The sequence below is a fragment of the Lichenostomus cassidix genome, chromosome 3 (genome assembly GCF_008360975.1).
Source record: "Lichenostomus cassidix isolate B80296 chromosome 3, HeHo_3.0, whole genome shotgun sequence".
Classification (NCBI taxonomy): domain Eukaryota; kingdom Metazoa; phylum Chordata; class Aves; order Passeriformes; family Meliphagidae; genus Lichenostomus; species Lichenostomus cassidix.
The window spans coordinates 2667114-2692582 of record NC_139483.1 but is presented as its reverse complement, the minus strand read 5'-3'; the positions used below and the strand labels follow the sequence as shown (position 1 = coordinate 2692582).

Here is a 25469-nt window from a genome sequence, read left to right as displayed (position 1 = left end):
AATTACACAACTCCTGTTACACGGAATTTTAGCTCATCCAAAAGGCATCACTTCAAAGACTTGTTAAGGCACAAGAGTTGATCTTGATCTTTTATGAGCAAGCTGACAGTTTGCCTGTGGTATGCTCTCTGTGTTTTATTTTTTCAGGCTCTAAGTGGAGAAAGGACAGCCTTTTTTTGTTGGCCTGTGTGACTTTGAGTGAAATGGTGTTCTGTCAATATGATAATAATGCTAATAGTTAATTAGAGGAAAAGGTGGATTTCTTTTGCAAAGGAACAAGACTGACACAGAATATTTTTAAGATAACTGTGCTGGTCTTTGTAAGCATCATCTGTATTTGATGAGGTCATTAAGGCTGGTATGTTTTCCAGTCTGAGAACTCTGTCCCTGCACAGAAACAAATGTGAGTGTTACCTGTCAGCTTTTGGTAATAAAATGTTCTGGACAAGGTACTTCATAAGACTCTTATTTGCTCTGTTTGCTTCTACAAAGACGTTGTTGCAGTACCATTAATTTTTGCACTCTTGCTGTCAACCACCATATGATGCCTGCATTTCTCTTGAAACACAAAGGAATTACTGAGCAGGTTTATTTTCTGGGGGGAAGGAGACCCCATACAACCCAGTTAAAATGTGCTGTTTTCAGCAAACACACATGCTGATTTGCATTGATGTGTGGCTGTGAGAAAATTATGCAATGCCAAGCTTTTCTTTGACTATAGAGCTCTAAAGAAAGTCTGCTTAATCAGGTACTAGAGACAAGAACATTAGTGGGTTGTAAAGAACGATGATTTCAAATTGTTTCCAAGTTTAGTGAAATCCTTTATTACTATGTGTGTAGATCACTTGTTTCTTTATCTGACTTCAGTAGAATGTTCTTTATTAACATAATTTAAATTGGAAGTTAATATTATTGATGGGGAAGCAGATGTCCCATTTTGGGTTCCAATCTCCTTGCTACTGAAATTGCTCAGTTTATTTTGCATGTTGTTGTGGTTCAATACAAATGATGTCTTGTACCTGTTATACTCAAGCAGTGTGTTTCTATAGTTGTCAGTGAAATTTTGCAGTGAAAGAACCTTTTTCGTGATGAATTGTGTTTTTTCTCTGTTTTCTGGGCTTTTTTTATTATTTTCTGAGTAGTTAAGGCTTTTGGGTATACAGTCATAGTCCCAAGGACTTCTCTTTCAAGCAGAAGCAGCCTTGTTGTATTAAGGCATTCACCATTGATGAATTTTTAATGGCTAATTTAAAGTTGTTAATTAGTTGCTAATTTAAAGTTGTTGAGCTGGAAGTTGTTAATTCTAGTTAAAAGCAGTACTAGGATGTTTTGCTGCAGAGTGACTGACAGTAAATTGTGACAAGTGTTCTCTAAAAACATTTTTGCTGGTGAAATTGAAAGGGGTGTGACTCATCCTTGTAGACCATTGATTGTTGTTACAAAATTCCCACGGAAAAAGTAACTTTTAAAATTGCAGTATGTGAAAAGAAATGCCTGTAGACTTTGAATTTGTTTTAAAAGTTACAAATAAGCCATGGCCAAAACTGTATCAAAGAGGGATGGAATGTTCTTTCATGTCCATTGAAAACAGAGCATTTTAACTATTTGTCTAAATATAAGCATTACAGAGTTGAGTAACTTCTTCAAGCATTCCAGCTTTGACCACAGCTAGAAACTTAAGGATGCCTGTATTTGCTGCCAGAATATTTATAAATACATTTTGAAGTAAAAAAGATTCTGAAAATAAAAATGATACCCTCAGAAGCTTGAGAGTTTTTGCAAGATGGGTAACTTGGGAAAACGAAACTCTTATTTCACGTCTTAAAGCTTTGTCTTACCTCCTTTGCTACAGGTTCACATGGTAAGTTAGGGATACTTTGTGGAGTAATTGCCAGGAAGCCTAATATTTGTCACATAATTGAAGATTTATATTTTGTTAAAATGCTTTGAATAGCCATGTCTTTTCTCTCTTCCCACTTTTCTAGCATAGTGGGGCTTACTGTTAACGTGCAAAGCTCAGGCTTGGTCTACTTGTCTTTTTCAGTTTCTTTAAAAACACCAAGGCTGATTTCTGCTTGTGGTTTTAAATAAAAGTATATTCCTGAAAATGCCTTTTTCTCTTTTCCTGGACACATGCTTTGGTTGTGTTCTTCCCCATTTTATGGTAGTCAGGTCTTGCAGTGCTGCGTTTTTCTGTCTGAGGGTATGAAGAGAGTTTCACTTAGCTCAGTTTGTTTCTGCTCCCTTTGAAGGCTCTGTTTTAATGTTTTAATGTTTCTGCATTAAAACATTCATGGCTCTGTTTTAATGTTTCTGCATTCCTTGAAAGTTTTGACTTTTCATTTCAAAATACACCTTAATCTTCATAGGTTGTACTCCTCCATTTATCAGATTGTTGAAATCTTTTGGTCAGACTTTGCAGAGATTCATGTTTTCAAAAAGAGGTTGTATTTGTGTGGTGTATTTCATGTCTGTGCCTATTCATAGAAGGAGTTGTGAATGTCTGTTTCCATTTTTTTATGAAGGTTTTCCCCTACCTTGTTTCAAAGGCTATTATCTCACCTCAGAGACACTTGGGTAGATATCAAAAATTCCATGGGTTCACACCCAGTCTTTCTAAAGTTGTTTTCAGATCACTTTTCAGATGTGTGAAGTTAAACCATCTTCCTCTTGGGAATTTTGAGACTGTCTTCTTAATTGAATGCAATCTGATTCTAATGCTAAGTGAAACTCCACAGAAATTTTGAACAGATGCTTGGAATTTGGTCTTTATTTCTTTTTGCTGGAGAAGTTACTCATGTTGTGACTGATTGCACTGCTAAGATTCCTTCTGAATCCTAACATGAGGGTTACCCCACCAAAGAGACATCTGAATTTGGTATGGAGTTATTATTTACCAAAAATTCTGTAGTATTCTGATAAATATTCTGTAGGGAGGAGTAGATGATGTTCCCTTTGTCTTTAGATGCTCTGAGTAAATGATCTCTTGGTGCATCCTTGAGGTTGTGCCAGTGAAGGTGCAATGCCAAAGCAGGTAGCACATCTAGATCTTTAGAAATAAAGTGAAGTAGTAGTTCCACTCTGTGTCCTGTATTTTTCCCCTACCCTCTTTTGATTATTACCTTTACCAGATGGTAGAGATCTTTGTCTCTTGACTGCAGAAGGATTCTGGACAGTGTAACCAGGACTTCTTCTCTGGTGGGTCCTTCTAATTCCCTTTATTTGGCCATGACATCTGCTCTGAAGGTAACAGCTGCCTCTGCTTTGTGGCAGTGGCAAATCTGTGGAGCACGAAATTATTCCTCTTTGCTAATTCTTTTAAGTATAATGCAGTGAGTGAATGTTTTTGGAACAGAACATTAGAGATTTGTCTCGGAACGCACAGGTCTTTGCACTCTGATTAGCCAGGGCCAAAGAACTTGGGCAGCACTGGGAGCAGGCATTCTTCATCCTAAGCATTCCTGCTTTTACTGTGTCTTCCAAGTACTTTTCACAGTTTGCTTTCAAATCCTTCAACCGCTTCTCTGCTCCCTTTTTTTATGAACTTCACTGACTTAATTTTCTTCATACTTGTAGGGCCTGGGGAGCAATGAAGCCAGTTAAGGCAGCAGCTATGCTGAGTCTTCTGCCTTTTCTAGGACATCATCTGTTTTTAAACATGTTTTCTCCACCCTATCCCCCTTCTATAGAAAGTTCCTTGTGTGCACTAAACTGCAAATGTTTCATTATCCTAAAATATTTTCAAATTTACTCATTTGCTGTGTGGTGTAGCTGTCAAAATGAACAACAGTACGCATATACGCAGTGAAATGGAAGAAGTGTTGTGGTGTGGAATAAATAAGATAAAATGTTGTGCTGCTTCTGAATGAAAAAGCAGAAAATGAAGGGCAGTTTCATGATTATGTATTTATCAGGGATCTTTTATTCATGATTCTTCAGGAAGATAGTGTTCTGGTGACGCAAACAGTCAGAATTCTTTACATATCTCTGTAAATTAAAATCACCATCTTGCAGAACAGATTTTGAATTTACTCACTACTTGCTCATTTGAAAGTTAATAAAAGCTGACATCAGGTTTATTTTTCATTTCCTGTGCTCTTCTTTCTTTTGTTTCTTTAAATTCATTGCAAATTAGTACCTACAAAACCCAACCCAGTTCACTTAACATGTAAGACAAAACTTTGAGTTGTTTCCAGTGATTTGTTTCCTGATTCAGCTTTTGTTACTCATCAGTAAAATGAGATGTTATACTTCAATACATGTTTACAGGTGGTCTAGACAAACATTGTTCTTTGTCACATCACGTTGTTACACTGTTGTAATTTAAACACAGGAGACTCTGAAAGTGTGCAGCATCTCTCTGAAATTGAATTTGGCTATTTATCTCTCTTTGGCCTGTTCTTTTGTGCTTGTATCTAGAAAGAGGGGATTGTATTGAACTGGCTGTGAGACTTCTGAGCCATGCTACTTTGAAATTTTGTGAATGCTCTGAAATTTTGGGAATGCTCTGAAATGGAAGGGTAAAAATGGGGTTTAGTTCTAGCATGCAGAACTTACTCTTTGACAGCCTTGGGTTTGTTAAAAGCCACAGAAGGTGCTAACAAAAAAGGAGAGGTTTATGATGTTGCTAAAATACTGTTCCATATTTTCTGTGAAGTAAGTATTGGATATTAGTCAAGAAGCTTCCAGTCCACAGTCTTTATGCTAATGCTAAAATAGAAATTTTACCAAATGAATTGTTAGTGATGTCAGTTTTTTATTTCTGCATGTGGAGCTGCAGTCCTGAGGTTAGAATGTTCAGAAAAAGGACAGTTCTGTTTTCCTGCAGTGTCATACTTAGGAGTTTCAAAGGTAGACTATAGTCTGTGCAGTGATTTTAAGGTGTTACTTAAATGTTACTTGATGGGTTAAGGACTAGGTGAAGTGTGTACTTTGGGGAGGGAGAGAATTTCACTCATATTGCAAGACTTTTTCTTGCATAGAAAAGATCACCTTAAATTGTTGGGTGATTGGTTTTTATATTAGTGCACTATTACACTTGAGATATATCACACCCTGTAGAGGTGAAATCTCTCCACTATAGTAATTTTAGATGCTTTGTTCAAATTGCCCTTGCTTTTGTTGTGGAAGATTAAACTACTAAAATAAGAAAATGCACTGCACCAAGGTCAGTGTCATCAGATGGGTTATACAGAGCTTTTGATCTAGTCTGTTATGGATATGGCCTTATAGTGTTTTGTTCTCATTTTTAGGATTCTCCTTTTACGAATGCAGGATTGGGATCAAACCTAAACCTTTTGGGTGAGATAGAATGTGATGCCAGTATAATGGATGGAAAGTCACTGAATTTTGGAGCAGTTGGAGCACTGAGTGGTATGTTAATTGTGTATTATAAAGCTAACTACTGATTTAAGTGCCAAGATCAATTCTTGGGGCTTTTTTTGTTACTGTTTTAAAGGGGGACACACTGTAAATTCTGCCCTGTATAAATAAATTCTGCTGCTTTAAAAAAGGGAGAGGCATTGCTGCTCCCTGAAATGCTGGTTTGTGTCAATTTGCTTTGTGTAACATGTTGTCATGTGAGTTCACTGATTATCCTTTGACACAGCACAATTGTGTGATTCCACACAGTATTCACAGTGGGACTCAGCTTCCTCAGATGAATTTGTAGAATGATAATTTTGTAATAAAATTCAGTTGTTAAAAAATATTACAAGCATTTAAATTGGGCATTTTATTTGGTTTTGTGCTCAGGCATTTATTTGCATATGGGACTTATTTAATATGAGAACTAATGTGTTTCTCTCTTTTGTCTAGTTTTAGCTTTCAGTATAAAACAAATATAAAGTCCCAAATAGGGATTGTTGAGGTTTTATTCTAAGTACATGAAGAGCCTTAGCTGTTACTATTGAATAGCTTTTCTGACAAGATTTCAAGCTTTGTTCTTTATCCTAGAATAGTTCTAAACTGTGGTAATAGCTTCCTCATGTCGATATAAATCTAAAATAAATAGTAAAATTAAGTGTTTCAAGCCTTGTTTGTTACAAAATGTATCCTTCCAACCATAGGGAAGGAGGAAATGAGAGAGTGAGAGACAGCTAAGCCTGAGTCTTGTAATTTCTGTTCCGGCCAGACAGATCCAAATGAAAATTCCAGCTAGAAAAATTAATGCTTATAAATCATCTTTGGCCCTTAAAATACAATAGATTTGACATGAGTTTTCTGTGATAGGAGATCACTCCTCCTATTTCAGTATGGTTTGTTCTTTCTTTAAAAAAAAGAAAGTGGAGGAGGCGTTGACTAGAAGTCTTTGTCACTACTGACAGGATGTGAAGCGAAAACTGAAAAAGTTGTTACTGCATTGGATCATAAGGTGTCTCTTAATGGTTTGACAAACCCTTGGAAATGAAAGGAAGCTGAGTTCCGCTGCCAAAATGAACACTACAGTGCTATGAGGAAAAATATTTTAATGTTTTGTTCCCATTTTGTGCTAATATTTTTTTCAGGAATCAAGAATCCAGTTTCGGTTGCAAATAGATTGTTGTGTGAAGGACAGAAGGGAAAACTCTCTGCTGGCAGAATTCCACCTTGGTAATTGCTTTGTTCTGCTTGACTTTTCTTTGGTCTTTAGTCTCTTCTGCATGGATGCAATATTTGAAGGTTTTATCTTACCCAGGAAGGCTGGTGCTGTTTTGCATACCAGTGATAGTGTGCCTTAAAAACAAGATAAGCTTTATTCTCTGATCTTGAAATGTTTTGTGCACTCAGTGGAAGGAAATATTAGGTATAGATGGCAACATCATTTTGTGATAGTTTCTGTCTGTCTGATTATTTCCAGTTGTAATACTGAATTCTTACGTTTGTTACTGGAGCCTTGTGAAAAATCCCAAAAAACATCATGATTAAAGGGAAATTCTACTGCCTTTGCCTCTGTCTACCTTTAACAAAAAGCAACAGTTTTTAATAAGTATAAAAAATAATCCTGTTTTACTGCATTGGGGAAATGTGCAGCGTTTAGTAACTTCCTCTTATGTTAAAGATAAATATAATAATATTTAAAACAAAAATGAAAACGAGCATTCCCTCATTGAGATGGATATAAAACTTAGATGGAAGAGGTAAGTATTAAACACAAAATAACTTCAAATGTTATTGCATCACTTTGGAAAGAATCCAAGAAATGTGTCAACAATTGATTGCTCTTAAAACCATCTTATTTTCCTTAGCAGTTTAAATTGACAGGTAGAGAACTCAAATAATTCATTAATATTAATTGACTGCTATTAGCAGTTACCATACCTGTGGCAGGATTTGCTGCCCTTTGCCAGCTAATAGTCAGTATTTGTAGAAGTATTAAACCAGCATTTATGTTGTTTAAAAAAATGTATATTTAGATTCACAAATTTTACTTTCTTTACTGTAGTGTTCTGTAAAATGAGCCAAGTAGTCTGTAGCTGGATAGTACAGTATTCCAGTTTAAACAGTGAGGATTTCAGTGTTCTGTCATGTGCAAAGGAAGTTCACAGGTCAAAAAAAAGCGACCTTGAAATTAAACCACCAACAGACATATTTTGCATTTTGAATTCTTTAATGGATAAAGAACACAGTAATTGCGGAGAGGTTTGCTAAAGAATAGGAACTTTAATTTCAATAGCTGTTAGTAGCTCATTTCTTTAGCAGTCAGAAGAAAATGAGGCTTTGCTGGGGTACATTAGAGTGTGAAATGAGGTGTTTTTGTGATGTTCCAGAAGTAGTACTGAAGTCAGCTACAGGAGCAAGCACTTGGGATTGTTTTACTTGTATCATCAATGTTCTAGAATTATTGTAAGGAAGAGCATTTGGGCATTTTGCTGTGACTTTATGACTTAGTCTATGCTGCTATTATTTTAAAAATACTGAGTGGAATAGAAACAATATCCTCTTGCTCTCCAAGGGCGAGAGGAAATCTTCTGAGGACTATGCAAGGCTATCAGATGCTTATAAAGACAGGGTAGCTCAAATCTTGAGGTGTCTTTGGAGCCAACACATGCAATTCATTGTGCAAATGTTGTGCACGTGTGTTACCTGATAAATATTTTCACTTCCTTTCTTCCCCTTCTGGATTCTGAATGCACATTTTATTAAAGCAAATTTGTTCCCCTGGAAACAGTCCATCCCAGAGGGATATGATGGGTTATGCCTTGGACTTGCTTTTGGCCAAAGTCAGAATGATAAAGCTCATGTGCATTGAAGGTGATGGTGTGGAGGATTTCATGCCTTGCTTTTCTGACTGGGGTTGGCATGACACATTGTTTTGGGATTGAAGTGTATTCCTGCCCAAGCTGGGAATACTTATAATCAAATGGCAAGAGAGCAGCCATGTTTTGGCATTTCTAGGAAGTGTCAGGATTCTAGTAAATGATTTTTAATTGTAAAGATATGCGATTTTCAACTTGTTTCTCGTTGGCACACAGTGTATTGGGGAATCTTCCAGATACTGCTTAGTCTGAGAGCCTTCTTGTTAAAGAAATGCATGGTAGAGATTGTTTCTATAGCATGATCTAAGCTAGCCTAATGTTTTCTGCCAAAAAATGTTTGGCACGTGACCAAACAGGAAAAATTCAGGAGCTGTGAGGTTAGTAAAAGTGGCATTAGGGACTTTATTCACTATGAAAGAACACATGGAGGCAGTTTGCTTGTCCTGTTTACCCCTGCTCAGCATACATTTTTATAGTGGCAGTTCAAAACCAATTCAAAGTGGTATATTTCTGCTTTTCGGTAGAAGAAATTGTAATGAGTGTGAATTAAGTTATTCAGAGATGGTAAGCTTATTGGGAAGGAGGGATCAAGTGTCTGAACTGATGTTTCAGATGTGCTCTAAATTGCTCTCTAGAGTGTGTCCTTCTGGATCAATCTCTTGTTGTATTATTTAAAACACAGGATTCCACTATCCAAATCAGAATTGAAAAAGTTTTAGAGAATCCCTGAATGCATCAATGCATTTCTTGAAACCTCTAAAGTCCTTACATCTTTCTGTCATCCTATTCAGCTTGGTGTTGTCAGGATTTACTCTGATGCAGGAGCACAAAACACTTGTAAATACTACATAATCTCATGTAAGCTGTTCCTTGTGTAACATTTACAAAAGAAAGCACTGTTTTGATTGCATGGTTACAAACTGGATGAAACTTTGGAAGCAGTCTTTGATCACAGAATAGTGAATTAGATGTTTTGTAGTAATAAGCTTGAAGATTTTCTGTTTCCTACACTGAAACCTTGACCTTTCTAAGGACCAAGGCTTATTCACATCTGTTTGCTCTTAAATGTATGTTGGTAAGATTTTCAGGATAGCACAAACACACAGACACTAAGTCCACATCCCTTTTTCATATCCCTTTCATTAGAAATAACCTATATGGGAAAAAATTTCCTTCTTAGGTCCTCCCCCCACCCCATCCTTTGGATATACAGGGATTTGTAATTGTTTCATAGCTTTCCAATATTGTGTGCAGGATACAAACACCGTGTATGTAACTTGTAGGGCAGTGTGGAGTCAAGAAAGTTCCCAGACTGAGTGAAGACTTGCACCACCTTTTATCTCTGTTGTGTGTTTCTTCAGAACAATTGTTCTTTGTTAACACTGATTTCAGAGTGATTGCTACATTTTATCATAAAATGTTACAAAGTGAATTTATTACAAGTGAGGTTGCTGTGACTATGCACCAAACCTTCTGACACTTCAGTTTAACTTGGTGCAGCTTGTTTCCCTACAGCCCATATTAAATGGCCCTGTTTAGAGTATTCAACATCAGCATAGTCATGTGCTTGGAGAAAATTGCCTGAAAGACCATTTTAGAGGCCTTTACTTATATTTTCTATTAATATGGCCTAGTGTGACTGGAACTGGAAAGCACATCCAAGCACCAGCTCCTTGCTGGGAGGATGTTTTCATCTTCTGTTTTGAGCCTGTAAGAACTACAGAGTACTCTGTCTGATATATTTGCAAGAAAGATCTTTATGTCCTGTTTGTGCAGAACCAACTTTGTGAGTAGCAGAGAAGAAACTCATTCATCCTTTGTTTATGTTTTTGGTTTTCCCCTCCCTTTGGAAAATTGTATTTTGAATTAGCCTAAAGGCTTTTGAAACTTGGGGTGGTTTTGACTGCTTTCTGTAGTGCACTGGCTTTATTCCTTCCTCCTTCTCCCCCAGCACATCAAGCTTGGTGGTAGTTTTGTCTTTATGTACAGGCAACAAAGCACTGAGATCCTGATGTTATTTGCCTTGTAAACAGTTTATATTAACTTTTCTGTGATGATGCTGTCCTTCAAAGATCTGAACTGAATAGTTTAAAAAAGGTGGATCATCTCTGTGGTGATACGGAGCCTCAATCAGTTTACTGCTTCAAGTGATTTAACAATTCTTTGGGACTAAAACTGGAAATACTTTGCCAGTCTTATTGGAGGGAAAGACTGTAGGAATTAAGGACAGAAATATGAACAAACTAAAAGTCACATCAGTTAAGTTAGGAGACACTCTTGGCTGCTTTTTTGCACTCTTCATTAGTACTAGTGGTGTTTTCTAGTTTTAACTATTAAAAAAGCAGTTGTGAAGCTTGTGCAAAACACAGTGTTTCTGACTGACCTTTGCTTGAGCTACCATATATCAAACTCCCAGTGCAGAGTTTGGTGCTTTTCCCACCTAACCTTTCTTTCTGTGTAAATTGTTTTAGTGAAAAGGAAGTGCTTATTTACTTCCCAAAAAGTATTGTTTGATGAAGACCAAAATCACCTACTTTTAGACAATGAAGAATACTACTAAATTAGGTTTGACTGCAGTTTGCATATCTTTTTTTATGTTAAAATTGAAAGTCTTTTATGTTATGTGACAGTGCCAGGTTGTTTCTTGAGCACTAGCTTACCTAACAGTAGATGCTTGAGTTCTCCCAAAGTACCCAATAATTTATCCTGCAGTATCCTGCAACGTGAACAATTCTTACCTGGAGCTGCACTAACAATGGTAAGAAACACGCATTTAACAATTCAAATTCTCATTTAGATCAATCTTTTTTGACACTTTTATAAAAAAGGCTGGGCACACTTCTTGTATTGGTTAAATCATAGAAGATAGAAAGTGCCACCACAAAATACTACACACTGAAAGCTGCAGGTGTTGGATATGGTGCTGTCAAGGAAACTTCCAGCAGCATTAATGCCCACAAATTTGCTATGTCAATAGTGTTCTCCGAAACTGTAGAACTGTGTGGCCCCAGGGACTATTTTGTAGCTGGAATAGCCTTTAGACTCATGTTCATGACTCTAGTGTTTCTGTAAAACTTTTTTCAACTGGCTGAAAATTCTTAGTCTTTGCTTCTTGTGTCCATTAGGCAGTTGTGTTATTCTTAACTTCATAATCCGCGTTTGAAATAAGATTGGAAATACTTGTCCTTTATTGTGTTGTACTGCAGCTTTATGAAAATGTCTGATTTCCAGCTTCTACATACTCCTTTTCAGGCAGTAAGATTAATTTCTTTAAGGGGAAACAACATAGACAATTGAGGCTTGCTTTTATTTCTCTCCCTAAAAGTTCCATGTCTGTATATTTTTAGCTCGTGTTCATTGTCACAGCAGTGTGGACTGTCTCACTATGGTAAAGTGTTCAGTACTGACTAGAAACAGCTTCTCAGATGGCTGGAGTTTTTTTACAGGTATATTAAAAATTTAGTGGGCTAGTCTCATTTGCAAATGCGTGATAAAACTCCATGAAATAGACCTTAATCCTTTTTAATGAGGTTAGTTTTTAGCTCGTGTTGTACTTGTCAAAATATTTCTTGGTATCCCTTTGGCATTGGCTGACTTTACCTTACCATTTCTCACCTTACTCATCCCATATTTTTGATCTTCAGGATCTTGCTACGTTGTTATAGAGAGCAAGGCTTGAGACAGCTTTGTCTTGTTTTAGCTGCAGCTGAAAGCTGGTGCTATTTGGTAATGAATTTCAAATTCAATAGCACCTGTTTTTATCCAATAATAAACTTCATGTCAGAGCTGCATAATCTATTAACAAAACTACATAACGTTGCCAAATGTAATTATAGCTGACAGTCCTGTGAAATATAGACAGCTTATGATTTAAAAATGACCAAGCCAAATAGAAAAAATAATTGCAAGCAAAGGGGGATTTGTTATATGGTTTTGTTTAAACTCCCTCTTCTGTGTCTCCTAGCTTTTTAGTTGGTGAAGGAGCTTACAGATGGGCAGTTGATCACGGGATACCAGCATGTCCTCCAGGTATCATGGCTACAAGTGAGTAAACTGGTGGTGTCAGTAGGAAGAACAGGACAGAGTAACTTTAAATGAGGTGTACATCACTGTTCTTAACATTCAGCTAGCTTATGGTGTTATGGTCTGTAAGGGTAATGTACTAATTTTCTAATAAGTATCTAAATAGAAAAAAATGTAAACTATAACTTCAGCTGCATTTCAGCAACATCTAATGTAAGTGATTCTGTGATTCTAGGACTAAATCAAATGATGGACTTTTTAAAAACCAAAATGTAGGCTCTTTAAAAGCTCAGTCCTACAAGTCTGGAGTTGTGATCCATCTTGGATCCTAACAGCACCAACTAACCGTGTATTGAAATTCAGCAGCTGCCAGTTCATCTCTGAGATTCTGTAGTTACACTGAGCTCTGGGTCTTTGTCCAGAGCTGCTCTTGTCTAAACAGGCTGTCAAATTAATTTGCCTTTTTATTATTTTTTTTTTCTACCTGAGGCTTCACTTCACCTAATCTGATGGAATAACCCAATCCAGAAAACGGACTTGTATTATCTGTATATTAACACTAGTTTCTTAGAAAAGCTTCTTGTCTTAAAATCAAAGAAATGATTATGCCATATTGATACATCATCTATCAACTAGGCTAAAAATGAGTGTACTTACCCATGGAAAGGAGCACGTGGCTCCCTTCCTTCTATTCTTCAGCCCCCCTTCCTTTTGGAAATTGTCATTACTACCAGTCTGTAGTTTGTTGTAGGCAAGAATATGCCCTGTGCTGCCTGTTGAGGTTATGCAGGAAAGAAATCAGAGGCTATTACCCCAAGAAGGAGAACACAAGATAATGAATGCTTATTTTAAAGTAAACAGCATTACTGCTTAAAATATCTGACTTGTCCCTAGATCAGAGGTTGAAACCCAGGGCTCCCATTAAGCCTTTTGTTTGGTCTAATTTTAAACATAGATAAATACCTAGAAACTGCAGTTCAAAACTGTTGATACTCAGTGCTGAAGTGTAATGCCTGAAACAGTGGCACTATTTTATTTGATCGTGTCAATTTTCATACATATTTATGACACATTTCATTTTGAACAGAAAGTTTTGATTTCTAGCTCCATATGACTGAAACTTTTGCTCTGTCCATCATCTGCTGTCCAAAACAGCATTTGGAGAACAACTGTTGAGCTCAGTAAAGCAGAACACCTTTATTTCTGTGCCTGTAGAAAGAGTAAAACCACTTAAAGCTTTGAAGTTTGGTTGTTTTTTTTTTTTTTTGTGAGGGAGTTTTGTGGGGTTTTTTTCTTTTTAGGAAAGTAGTTGCTATTTACATACAGGAGGAAGGTGCCTTGACTAACTGTGTTTACATGCATGGGTTTGCACTGTTTCTATACCAATGTGTTTCTGTTGTAACAGAGATGATTAGCTTGTGACATTAAATGCCAGATGGTATGTTTGCTAGCTACAACATACCCAGTCAGAGGAAATCTGCACATCTTAAAAATAGGGATGACCACTGCTAGTTTGGTTTGCCTGATCCAAACTATGAATTTATATTGGAGAAACATCAGAAGAATAATCCCAGCCAATGTATTTTCACAATCCTCCAGAAAGACCACTGATTGCTTTCTGTTTTTGCAGTACATTCAGCTTAATTCTATTTAGCAAAACCATTTGCATTAAAACAGTTGAAACAACCAGAACTGACAAGTTAATTTTGCAGTATAATCATTAATTGTAGTATATCTGACTTTTTTCCTTTGAAATAAAACTGTGCAGGAGTAAACAAAAACCTGAAAAATCAGTACCAGAAAATGTTATGCTGATTTCCATCCCAGTCCTTAGCAAAGTCTTTTACTCCCTCTGGTCAGTGGGATTGGAAAATGACCATTAACAACTTGTGACAACATGAGATTGTTACAACTGAAAAGAAATTGGAAACTCTCACATGTAACATGTAAGAAGACAAAATGAATTTATCCAGTGTTACTATGGAAAGGAAAGTTAGATATGGTTAAGAAACAATGAAAGAGAATGTTGTTTCTAAGCAACCACAAAGAAATCTCACATGAAGCAAGCTGTTATGTTAAATAATGTAACAATCTTTGAAGAAAGGGAGAATATTTTGGTAGTGCTTACTACAATTGCTAAAGTAGAGTTTGTGTGGAGAATTGTGGGTAAATTAACTAGAAATGACATGACTGCTGAACAGCTCTGTAAAATGAAGAACTGAACTAATTGCCATCAGGAAAATATGTTTAGTAACTTATTTAGAAAAAACCAAAAAACCTCTAATCCAAAAGCGGCCATATACTTGCAGTAAGCATTGGCAAGGAGAACTAGGTACATGTTTTGGCTTCTCTGTGCTATGCATGGAAAATACATTCTTCAAGTTGTCTTATTCTGTCTCCCTTTTCTTGGCCCTGAGATGGGAAGAGTAATGTTGTAGCTGCTGTGAATCAGGCTGGGCGATTGGGTGGTTGGTTTGCTGGGATGGAGCTTCCCTGTGATCAGTATCAAAGCAAGGGTCAGGATCAGCTTTGTGGTCACCCTCCATCATTCTCTGAGCTATCCAAGCACCAACTGGAAGCATGTTTAAAACCATGTTACTTGCTGAACTACGTCAAGGTTTTGTCAAGGCTCACCTGCTTTGTCTTCTGTGGTTTGCCAAGTGTGTGAGGAAATGGGATTTCTACCATTTGTAGAAAGCTGGTGGCTTTCCAGTGTACGGAGTGGGTGGTTTTAAAAAACCCCAAACACCTGAAATGTGATCTGTCTGTATTGCCCTCAGTCTGCAGACAAGCTGTATTTATTAATTCCTGCCAATACAGAGCCCATGCTGGCTTATCCCAGCAATTTGTTACACTGTGCTAGAGAGACTGCTTTGGAAGTGTAATCCAAGTGTTAAGGCTGTAATTACAGTTTAGAAATGCTGAATTACTGTACAATGCAATCTTTTATAAATGTTAAAAGCACACTTTAAATGTGCAACATAAATTTGAGGTACATCCTCAACTGCCAATATCAGTGCCTGCATTAGTAATAACTGAAACACTTCTATCTGAAATTATCTGTTCAGCCTATAGTATACACACATTAGTTGATTTGACAAAGATAACATGATGTAAGTCAGCATCTTCCAGTTGCTTGCAATGTTAAGTCTTCAAAGGGAAAGAGAAGGAAGGCAGCTACTCATGCAGCAAACTTTTAGCCCTGACAATGTGGAAGTGACTGTGAGCACCTCAGTGAATGATGTTATATGAGAACAAAAATAGCTGCAGTGGATTCACATAACTTGTTAACTGCAGTTCAAGTGTAGCCACAAATAAGATGCTTAAGGAAGAATGTAACAGAGCAAATATTTCCTTCCCTTCCTCTATCCCTTATGTTATTCCAGACTCTCAATTCCCAACTTAGTGATTCCTCCATACATGGAAGGTAAACAGTGGTGTTGTCTGACATGCAATTTTTGTTACCTCATTGTCATTATTTTGAGACTTGTGAATAACAGCTGCTACTTTATGGTCAGCTTTCTACTCAGAATCTTTCTTCAGTCAAATCTTCTTCTTACCTTGAATGACTTAGTGTCATCAGTAAAATCACATCTTGTTCAACAGTCAGGGTTACTATGGGTTGTTTTGAAGTCCTACTTGTAATAGATAATTTCTTTATTTGTACTTTGTTATTAACTATGCATGCAAGGAAATTCCTGTTTATCTTACAGCTTTAATGAGGGAGAGTCTTTTCTGGATTAGTGCTGTGCAGATTGTGCTATTTCCAGTGACACTGTATGTCTCCTTGACCACTAGTATTGCCTGCCTCTTGTCCAAAACCCCAAATCTCACCTCACTCACAGTTCTCTCATCACTTCATTATTATTGCATTAAGAAAAACATTTGCCATATTGCTGGAACTCTGCTATGAGATTCGGGCAGTGGCTCAGGGCAGTGGTTCAGACCATGTTTTCCTTGTTTTTAAGGGGAGAATGAAAGATTTGGAAAGGAACTCAAGTGTTTTGGGGATTTGATTGGGAAGCTTGGTTAATCTGAAGCCATGCTGTAAATCCTCCCTGGATTTGGAGATGGTGTTGTAGGGTCACTTGCTGCTCTGAAATCAGAACAGCTGAGTGCAGCCAAGAGAATGGCTGTAAGTTACTTAGGAAAAAGATTGGGCTGAAGCACCCAGAAGATGCTTTGTATGAAAATCTTCCAGGGCTTAGGAAATGCTGCTTGATAGAAAAAAACATCTTTTGCAGGAGCTAGTAAGAAATGCTATGTCCAGCAGCAGTTTACCCTGCTGTTCATATTATAGAGAGCAGACCTATAGAGTGGTGCTCTGAGAGATGATAGTTTATTTTTTTAATATGCTTTTGCAAAGTGCCTTTTTACCCTGTTTGTGTTGCTGTCTCTGTCGAAGTATGGCAACGAGGGAAACTATCTCTAGTAGTCCTTTAGTCCCAACACAAGCCTAAATGGTGTTAATTTGTCATTTAAAATAGCCTTGTTAAAAAGAAATCTATTTTCATCTGTCTGTTTTCATTGGTGTCATTTATTTTAGCAACTGCTCAACAGAATTCTTCACAAGATCATTTGAATTCCTGTGGGTTAACTAATTTGCTAGTATATTGCTTTTTAATTCTCTTCTCCAATAGTTGCATTCTCTTTTAATATGGAATAGAAAGATAAAATGCAGAAAGCTTCTTTCAGCTGACTCTAAGAGCTGTCTGCCAGGGGGTGCTATATGATTGGTCAGAGCTCTATCTCTACTTCAAATATTTAAAAATATTCTTGGAGTTTTCTTAGTATTTTCCATTTACAGTTTGACTTTAAATAAGGATTGCTGAACACTTACAGGTTGCATAATATTTAGTTGCATAATAATTTGTAATGTGTGTGATAGAAAGTTTGTATTTGGTGTTTGTGTTCCCAGCTTTCTTTTCCACCACTGTAACCAGGAAGGTTTGAGTATTGTCCTGAACTTGATTTGCCATTTAGTGGTGCTAGAAATTTGTATTTCCCATCTCTATTTAAAAATACAGTTGTTCACATAGCCTTTTTCTAAATTTTCAACCTTGCTGAACATAAGTAAGGAGATAGATGTGGCTTATAAAAGCATGGGGATTTTAAGGAAACATGGACTTCTCAGTAAAAATGTTTTGCATTAGCTTTGGGCAGGAAATTATAATGTACTCTAATAAACAGCCTGTTAGCTGCAGGCCTCTTTAAAGTACACAGGGCTAGAATTAACAAGTAGATGTGTATCAAATGTACCATTATTTAAAAAATGAAAAGGTGTCTTAGTGTTGTATTTAGGTCTGTATGTACACTTCAGTAGTTTCAAGGACTCCATGAATAGGACAAGTCTGCTTTTCTTTTGCCTCTGCTCTCTGAATAATTTCTAATGGGCTGTGAAAGGTGACTAAGAAAAAGTTCTGAAGAGCTTTGTAGAATGGGGAATACAGCTGTCTTTTGTTTACCTAGTCATTGTATCATTGTCTAGTAGAACTGTCCAGATTTTTGATTAAATTTTTACTGTACATACTATAACGGTTAAAGGAGTTAACCATTCATGAGTTAAGGGAGTGATCAGAGTGCCAGCAGGATTGGTACAGGAGATGAGTAAATGATGTGGAAGTTTTATGGCAAACTAGTGGCGCACATCTGTCTCTGAACTGACTGAGAGACCAATGATCTCTTCCACTGACCTCCTTGCTGGAAATTACTTGCTCATCTCTTTGTTAGGTGATGATAATGATGAAAAAAGCCCATTAAAAAGGTGTATTTATTGTCTAACAGTGATAGTCTAGGAGATGAATCTTGTGCTAATTATGTAATGAAGGTCTTGTGGCCCTTTCTCATCAGCGTATCCAGGACCACCAGAACCTTCTGAACATCTACAGCAGTCTTAGCCTTGAACAAGATGAGCCTGTGCAATTTTTCTTGTGCTTACAGATAATAGATATTTGAAGATGATTTCTTCCAGAAGAGGCACCCCATGCTGCAAGGCAGGGATGTGTACTGTCAATGTGAGACTGAAGTTGGATCTGTTTATAATATTTTAGTTTTGATGTGCTGCTGTTGTCAGTGGTTCAGTCTTTAGTCTGGATGAGGCCTGAGCTTGGTGTTTAAATGTGAAGAGTAATTTTGGAAAGTGGGGCTTTTTTTGCTTTTTTTCCTTCCTGTCCCAGCAGCTCTGAGGCAGTTCTATTTATGCCAGTAGGTGCATAAGTGAGGGAGCAGAACAGATGGGCTGGTTGTACTCTGTGCCTCCCAAGACTCAATTCTCAATTCTTCTAAGCATAAGTTTGAATGTATATGCTATTACTGGGTAGGGTAGTAATTGCCAGGGATTTTACCTGAAAGCACTTGTTTGATGTACATCTGAACTTTTAAATTCTTGAACAAAATCAGAGGATGTTTTACTAAATACCTTTCCATAGATTTCAACAATACTTCTGGGCTGTGATCCAAAAATTTTTCAAGCTAAATTTCCATCAGCTCCCTTACCCCTCTTTATAGCTTCCTCCCCAGTCAGCAAGCTCTGCCTCTCTTATTTCCCTTTCTCTCTGACCATCAGCATCAGGCTGATGTAGCCATATTGCATTTGTTTTAGGAAAACATGCCTGTCTTCATCACTGTGTTGTGACCTTTTCCTTGTCTCAAGTTTGGAATACAGTCTTGTTGCCGAAGGTGAGAGTGATTGTTATACTGTCATTAAGGACAAATGACATTTCCTTGTGCCCTTGCACCCCAAAGTTGAGGTTTTGTTTTAGATTTACTGTGAACTATGAACTCAAATTGTGTGTAGGTGTTTTCTTTCTGTCTCTAGTGCTTGTTTTCAAAATAAATGTTCTGTGGGTTGTTTTTCCACGTTGTGTGTGTTGTTAACCAAGTACATTTGAATCCTGGATTGTATTTTAGTTCATGAAATGTTTAAATTAAATGTTTTAATGTCCTTTGTCAAGGACCAAGCTTAGAGGATGTTTTCAGAAAACTCTAATTTCATCTTTTGTATGTTTAGTTTGAAGCTCACTTGTGTTTTTCAGTTTCCTTTGTCGCTAGTAGACTCAAGACAAAGCAATGAGAGTACTGTTCATTTTAATGGCATTTATAGTGGTTTTACATCGATAGAACATCACAAAGGCAGAGGAACAAACTGAGGGCAGGCAGCCTTTCACTTGCTTTAGACTTTATTCCCTTATTCTGGGGAGAAAAAAATCAAATTTAAAATTCAAGACATCTTACTGCCAACTGAAGTTGGGCATAAAAATATCAGAGGAAAAAATTGGCAGGTTTTGTGTTGTAGCCTGGTCCTTTCTTTCATGGTTATTTGGTCACTTTGGAGGTATTAGCTGGCTTATCCTGCCAAAAGGAATTGATAATTACTGCTAGTAATTATTTTCCTTAAATAATGACAAGCTGTTATTCATCAGTCCTTGCTAGAACAAGATATTCACCTTTCAGATGAAAGTTAGTCCTAATAACTATTCTGAAGAATTTCCCTTCTAGGGGATGTGTGTCTAGACTGATGTTCCTTCACAGTATGGAAAAGGATGATGTTTCATGGTAAACGGAACAAAACCGAGGAATATGAATTAATGCCTTATTTATTTAAACCTGAGGTGGACCAAATATTGAAGCAGAGGCCCAGAAGAGTTGTGAAATCTCCATAATTGGAAATACTCAGAACTTGACATATTCTTTTAAATTGGATTTGGTTTTTTTTAGGAGGTTGAACTATACAACCTCCTAATATTCCCTCCAATCTACATCATTGTATGTCACCAGAAAACTTTCTTCATCTGTCTGTCTGACATGGCCCAAGATATGTGTACTTCTTTGTTAATAATGACATGTTTTCTGCCCTGTATTTTGCAATTTACCAATACCACTTTGAATTAACAATGCAGACAAGAAGTTACTTTTAACAGATCCTTCAAAATAAATCTTCAGGTTTTTTTCTGGTTTTGAAAAGACAATCTTAAAGCACAAGGTAGACTGAAAATTAATTGCCTAGCTAGGGACTGTTGTCTTAAGTGAATGAAACATCTCTGAAGCTCAGAGAGTTTTGTGTTGTGCAAAAATGGCAGGATAAATATGCTGCCAAAGTATAGGTGGAGATGCTGAGAGGCCATAGAGCAGCACTCTGTGCAGCTGGCAGGGCAGCTTGGAACTGTTCCATGTGTTCTCTATATTTGATGTGATCTTTGTGCATCTATTTGAGCTGCTGAACATGCAGGTACTGCAGGAGATTTCAGGGCATTGCTAACATTTGATTCTGAAGTGTGAGGAACCTGTTCAGGTTTGCACATATGGGCTCCTGCAGCCTCTTGGTTCTACAGATCCACTTTTTTCCATCTTGGCAGGAGGCAATGGCAGCAGCAGGTAACAGGCTTAGGCTTATTTATCCCTCTGTAAGGCTTGCTTTTGAGGAATACCAAGGCCACCCACCATTCTTACTCCCCCCTGTGGCTCTGCCCATAGGTATGTGCTGTGCTTGGTGAACTCATGTCAACTTACAAATTCTCCTGTTAAAAACAATGTGCTGGTTTGGTTTATTTTGGGGCACTTCTGTTTACCAAGTTCTTGATCTGGGTGAGGTTTTTAGTTTGTTTCTCCCCACCCTCAAATTAGTACTTGACTAAAATGATTCTTTGTCTGCTCCTCCTTATCAAGTGTTTGGGTTTTACCTGTTGGATCTCATTTCAAACACAGAAATGTGTTGTCCAAAGCAGCTGCATTAATCAGCTCTGTATAGTAGAATGAATTCCTTTCTTGGTGATGGCAGGTTAATATGTGTTTGCATTTTTAAAAAACTGGTATTCATTGGGTTTTTGGAGAGAAATGCCAGCTTTCTCATTACTTTTTGAGTTATATACTTGAATAACTGTGTGTAGTTTAAGGTCCAGTTTTACATACTTAAAAACATGATTAAAAGAGAGTTCACTAGGTGAATTTGGCACCTGCATGGAGAAGTTTCAAAGTGAAATGCTCACTGTCTGTGTACCTTGTGAGTATTGTAAATGAAAGCTCTGTGTTCCATTGGCTCATTGAGTTTATTACTAGACTTCCTGCAGCTGTTCCAGTCTTGTTAATAATAGTGATGTAGCTATATTCAGAATTTCATTTAAAATGTCATTTTTTGGAAGTTTATAGAAAAACCTGTGCTTTTTAGTTTCCATTGAATTTGTGACTTACGTAAGTAAAAAATTCAAATTGCTCTTTTCTCCCAATATCTTGATTTGGTCTGGTTAAACAAGTGACAAAAGCCATTTTCCCCTCACCTCTTTACATTTTACAGAGGATGTTAAATCAGCCTGGGGATGATATTGAGTCAAAACTAATTTAAACTAAATATGTCAATATCTGCAATTTGTTCATGAACTGAAATTCCTAAAATGGGAGCATGTCATTTTGGTCTCTTAAGCATAACAATTTTATTTTTCAGTCCGCTTTAGAGAGCACTTCCTCTCTGAATGTGGGGCTTAGATGTGGAAAGTAGATGTTTGTCTTCTTGAGACCTAGGTGGTCTTTAGACTGTGTTGGATTATGGAGCATAAACTACTGCTAGGCTTTAAATATATGGGTAAACAGATATGTGATTAAGGTAATAAAAGAGTAGCCTAATCTTATGGCTATCAGAATGAGCTCACATGGTATCTATTTACTTGTCAGCAGTCAAAAACAATTTTAACACAAGCCACTTAATCTGTTTTCTTCAGTGCAGTGCTGCTTCTTTGCCAAACAGAAAGAGGTTCAGACCAACTTCCATGTGTTCACGGCGTGTTCCTACCAGATATTGTACTCATCACCATTGCTGAGCAATAGTAGAACTTTTTAACTTAGGAAAAGACGTGAACATCTTGTACTGAAACTTGAATATTTATTTTTTGGCTTTTTACTGATGCGTTTTGCATCAGTAAAAAAGTGGGGGTTGTGTCCTTCAAAATGTCGACTTATCAATATTTGCTTCAATTAAGTAACTTTTACTTAGTTACATGCTTTTGAACTATTTTTATAGGGTTTAGTTTAGCAGCTTTTAAGAGGAACAAGAGGAAGCTGGAGTTGGCCGAAAAGGTGGAAACAGATCTCATTCAACTAAAGAAAAGAAGACAATCAAATGAAAAGGTTAGCTCTTGTTTCAAATTCTTGTGTCATCCTAAACTTACAGCTGATTGCTAATAAATTTCATGTGATTATTATTATCATTATCAATATGATAAGCCTCAGAAGCCTGTTCTCCGTGTCCATCTTAATGTTTAGATGATATAATGGTAACTTTAGTGCAATTAAAACTTTCTGCCTTGCTATTTGAAAACCAAATCATCACTTTATATCTTGTTTGTGCTAAGAAAAATATTTTGCTCGTTTTGTACTGGAAATGTGGAAATATAAACACAAACAGATAATTATTTACCAAAACATTTTCTTTAGCTTGGGATCTCTGTCACTGTTTCCCACTTTTTAATGTTTCCTGAGCACACTGCATTATGGAACTGGAACTGGTGAAATTTGAAATATCAGGTAGGTAAACATGTGCATCTGTGCATGCATTTGGCATTGACCTGGCCCATATTACTTGTGCTACAAAACTACCAGGATTCCCTCTGTTCCCCTCATTCTTAGCTTGAAAGTAGAGCTTTTGTTACCTATGAGAATTTAATTCACAGTATTTGTGTTTACAGTTGAATATCAGAGTAAAGCTCATTAAATTAAATTCCTGTGCTTTATTTGGGGTCTGTGGGCCTTTGGATTGCCCATTTCTCTTTGCTTTGCTAAGCTGTCTGACCACTGTGTAGTTAGATATGTTGATATAAAGAAGGTACAAATCCCAGGGAATTATTTATAAAAGTGTGTTCTCTGTAGTCTGCAAATGCAAATAAATCAGGCAATTTACTTCTGTGTTCTCAGATAAGAATTTTTCTTTAGTAGGGTGCTAACTTTTCCTTTTTCAAGGAGCTAAGAGCTGTGAAGAGAGAAAGGATGAGGGACTGGGGGAAGTTTACTGTTTATTTTGGAGCTTCTCCCATTCACAAGACTTAAGGTCCCTCCTTGTGAAACTGAGAGGTCTCTGTTCATGTAATAAGGGGCAAGTCAATGCTTGCAATATATGCCAATGCATGAGCTTACCCACCTGCAATTTGAAATTTCAAGGGCTCCAGAGTCCTGTGCAGTGCTTGTGGGAGAGTGGGAGATCCCCCAAGGCCAGTGGGGTAGGTACAGGAGGTGATGAGATAGAGCTCTTCTCCATGGTAAGTAATCCAGTGACAGCATGCTGCTTCTGTCACCTCTCTGGGCACATCCTGGCCGTGAAGCAGGGATGCAAACCAACCCAGTATGGAATTCTCTTGCTGTCCACAGTGTGGGATAATTGCAGCCTCACAGGAAATAAGGTTTTCAAAGTAGTTTTTCAAAATGAGAAACGAAATTTTAAAAGAAGAAAAGGTGGAATATTTCTCCCCAAGCTAGTAGAAAAGGGTCATTTAGCAAAGATGAGGCAATGTGATTTGTTGCCCCAAAACTCACACTGTCAAAGTTGTGCTCTTATAAAAGGTTTAAAAATAATTGGTTTAAAACCCTTCAAATACTTGGGTAATTAGAAATTAATCTTCTTATCAAAGTTATTTTAGTTGATAAATACTCATGTAATTTTTTATCAGCTGTGCTTCTCTGGAGCTGTAAATCATTCCTTTCAGCAGGACTTGGGAGCTGTTTTACTATCTGGTTTGACTCACCCGCTTGAACTCTATGCTGCAGCTGAGCTAATGTGCCTCTGTTGCCTGTACTGCGGGCTGTGGGGAGAGCAGGGTGGAAAGGATGTTAGCAAAGGTTAATTTGAATGGATCATGACTAAAAGGGCAGTGTGAAGAGATAGTGTTTCAGACCAAAACAGACTGAAATTACTTGGAAGTTTGAGCTGCTGATAAATGTCACCAGCTAAAAAGAAGAACACAGGCTTAAAAATTAGGTTTCAATAAAAATGTAGTTATACCAACCTCAAAAAGAATGAGAGGCTGTTTAAATTTGTCCAAGCTTGTATGGAAAAACTTGGTAGTGTAACTTACTAAAGGATTTTATTTCCTGAGTAAATGGAATTTTCTGTTTGCTGTGTTTTTCATTGTTCACCCAATGTAGGATTTAAAGAGTGTTATGGGTTTGCACCCAGGAAGATCTATGAATAACTTCACCAAATTTTGAAGGTGTAAAAATTTAGTCTAAGTTGTAGAGTCTTACTGATTTACATAGCTAAGAAATAATTCACACACAAACAGAAATGAACTGAAGGTACTGCTGGGGGCTGACTGTGATGATGTGTTCGTTCAGCCAGATGCCATTCTCAAGTTCTCCCCTCAAGCACCAGCAAATACCAGAAGTAAATGTTTGTCTGCTTACTGTTAGTCTGTCTTTTACCAGAGGAAATGGTCCTTGAAAATAGCTTAGTAGAGTTTGGCTAGAAGCCCTAATTTTAATTTGTCCTCTGCTATTACAAACTTTTTACAGATATGCTGAAATCACTTTAAGAGTTATCTTCTTCTTGATCTGAATAAATGATACTAAGAACTCCCAGTACACGTGATTTTATTTTCATAGATTCGTGTTTATTAGTTAGTATTTTAAAGGCTAGTTTTTTAACTCCATAAATAACATTATTTAGTTTAAGTTTTGTTAAAACTGGTTTGTTTTTTATCTAATTTAACATAGGTACCCAGGTATATGTACACTATCTGGAATTATATTCATGGAATCAACAGCTCCATGTTCTTCAGTTACTGTATTAAGACTGAAGGTACTTAAAAAATGCTTTTTTCTATTTGAAGGTAATTGTAAGCCTGACAGTCAACTGTAGGAATCCTAATAATGTCTTATTTAGTCTTGCAGTTTGGAAGTTTCCTTAAAAAAAGAAATAAATTTTCCATCCCACATTCGTGTAGAAGTGGTCCTTGATAATAATACCTGGAGACTTCCAAAGTATACTTCAAAGGCCATTTAATACAGGAAAAGAAACCTAAATAATTTTCATCCTTTCTAGTTAAAATAAAGCCAAAACAAAACAACAGAACTTACCTGTGGAAATACAGTATGGGATAATTCCCTCATCTTGCACATGGAGGTCAAACAAAATGTTGTTTTTACACACCAAACAACTGTTAAACTGGGAAGGCTGTGATTGATCATTGAGCTTTGTGTGATTAGATAGTTGGGTAATAGAATATAAAGGTT

General features: G+C 36.9%; 1 protein-coding gene across 5 annotated transcripts in view; it reads left to right on the top strand.

The window, feature by feature from the left end:
* The window catches only part of TASP1 (taspase 1), a 78082-nt gene that overhangs the window by 8825 nt on the left and 43788 nt on the right, over window positions 1-25469 (top strand). For 4 of the 5 annotated variants that reach the window (XM_085054033.1, XM_085054035.1, XM_085054034.1 and 1 more), the window contains exons 5-8: window positions 5253-5373; window positions 6507-6591; window positions 12202-12281; window positions 22270-22376. In XM_085054033.1, the coding sequence (XP_084910159.1) occupies window positions 5253-5373; window positions 6507-6591; window positions 12202-12281; window positions 22270-22376 (393 nt within the window). The remainder of the gene's footprint in view (window positions 1-5252; window positions 5374-6506; window positions 6592-12201; window positions 12282-22269; window positions 22377-25469) is intronic. The other variant, XM_085054036.1, reaches the window with a different exon arrangement.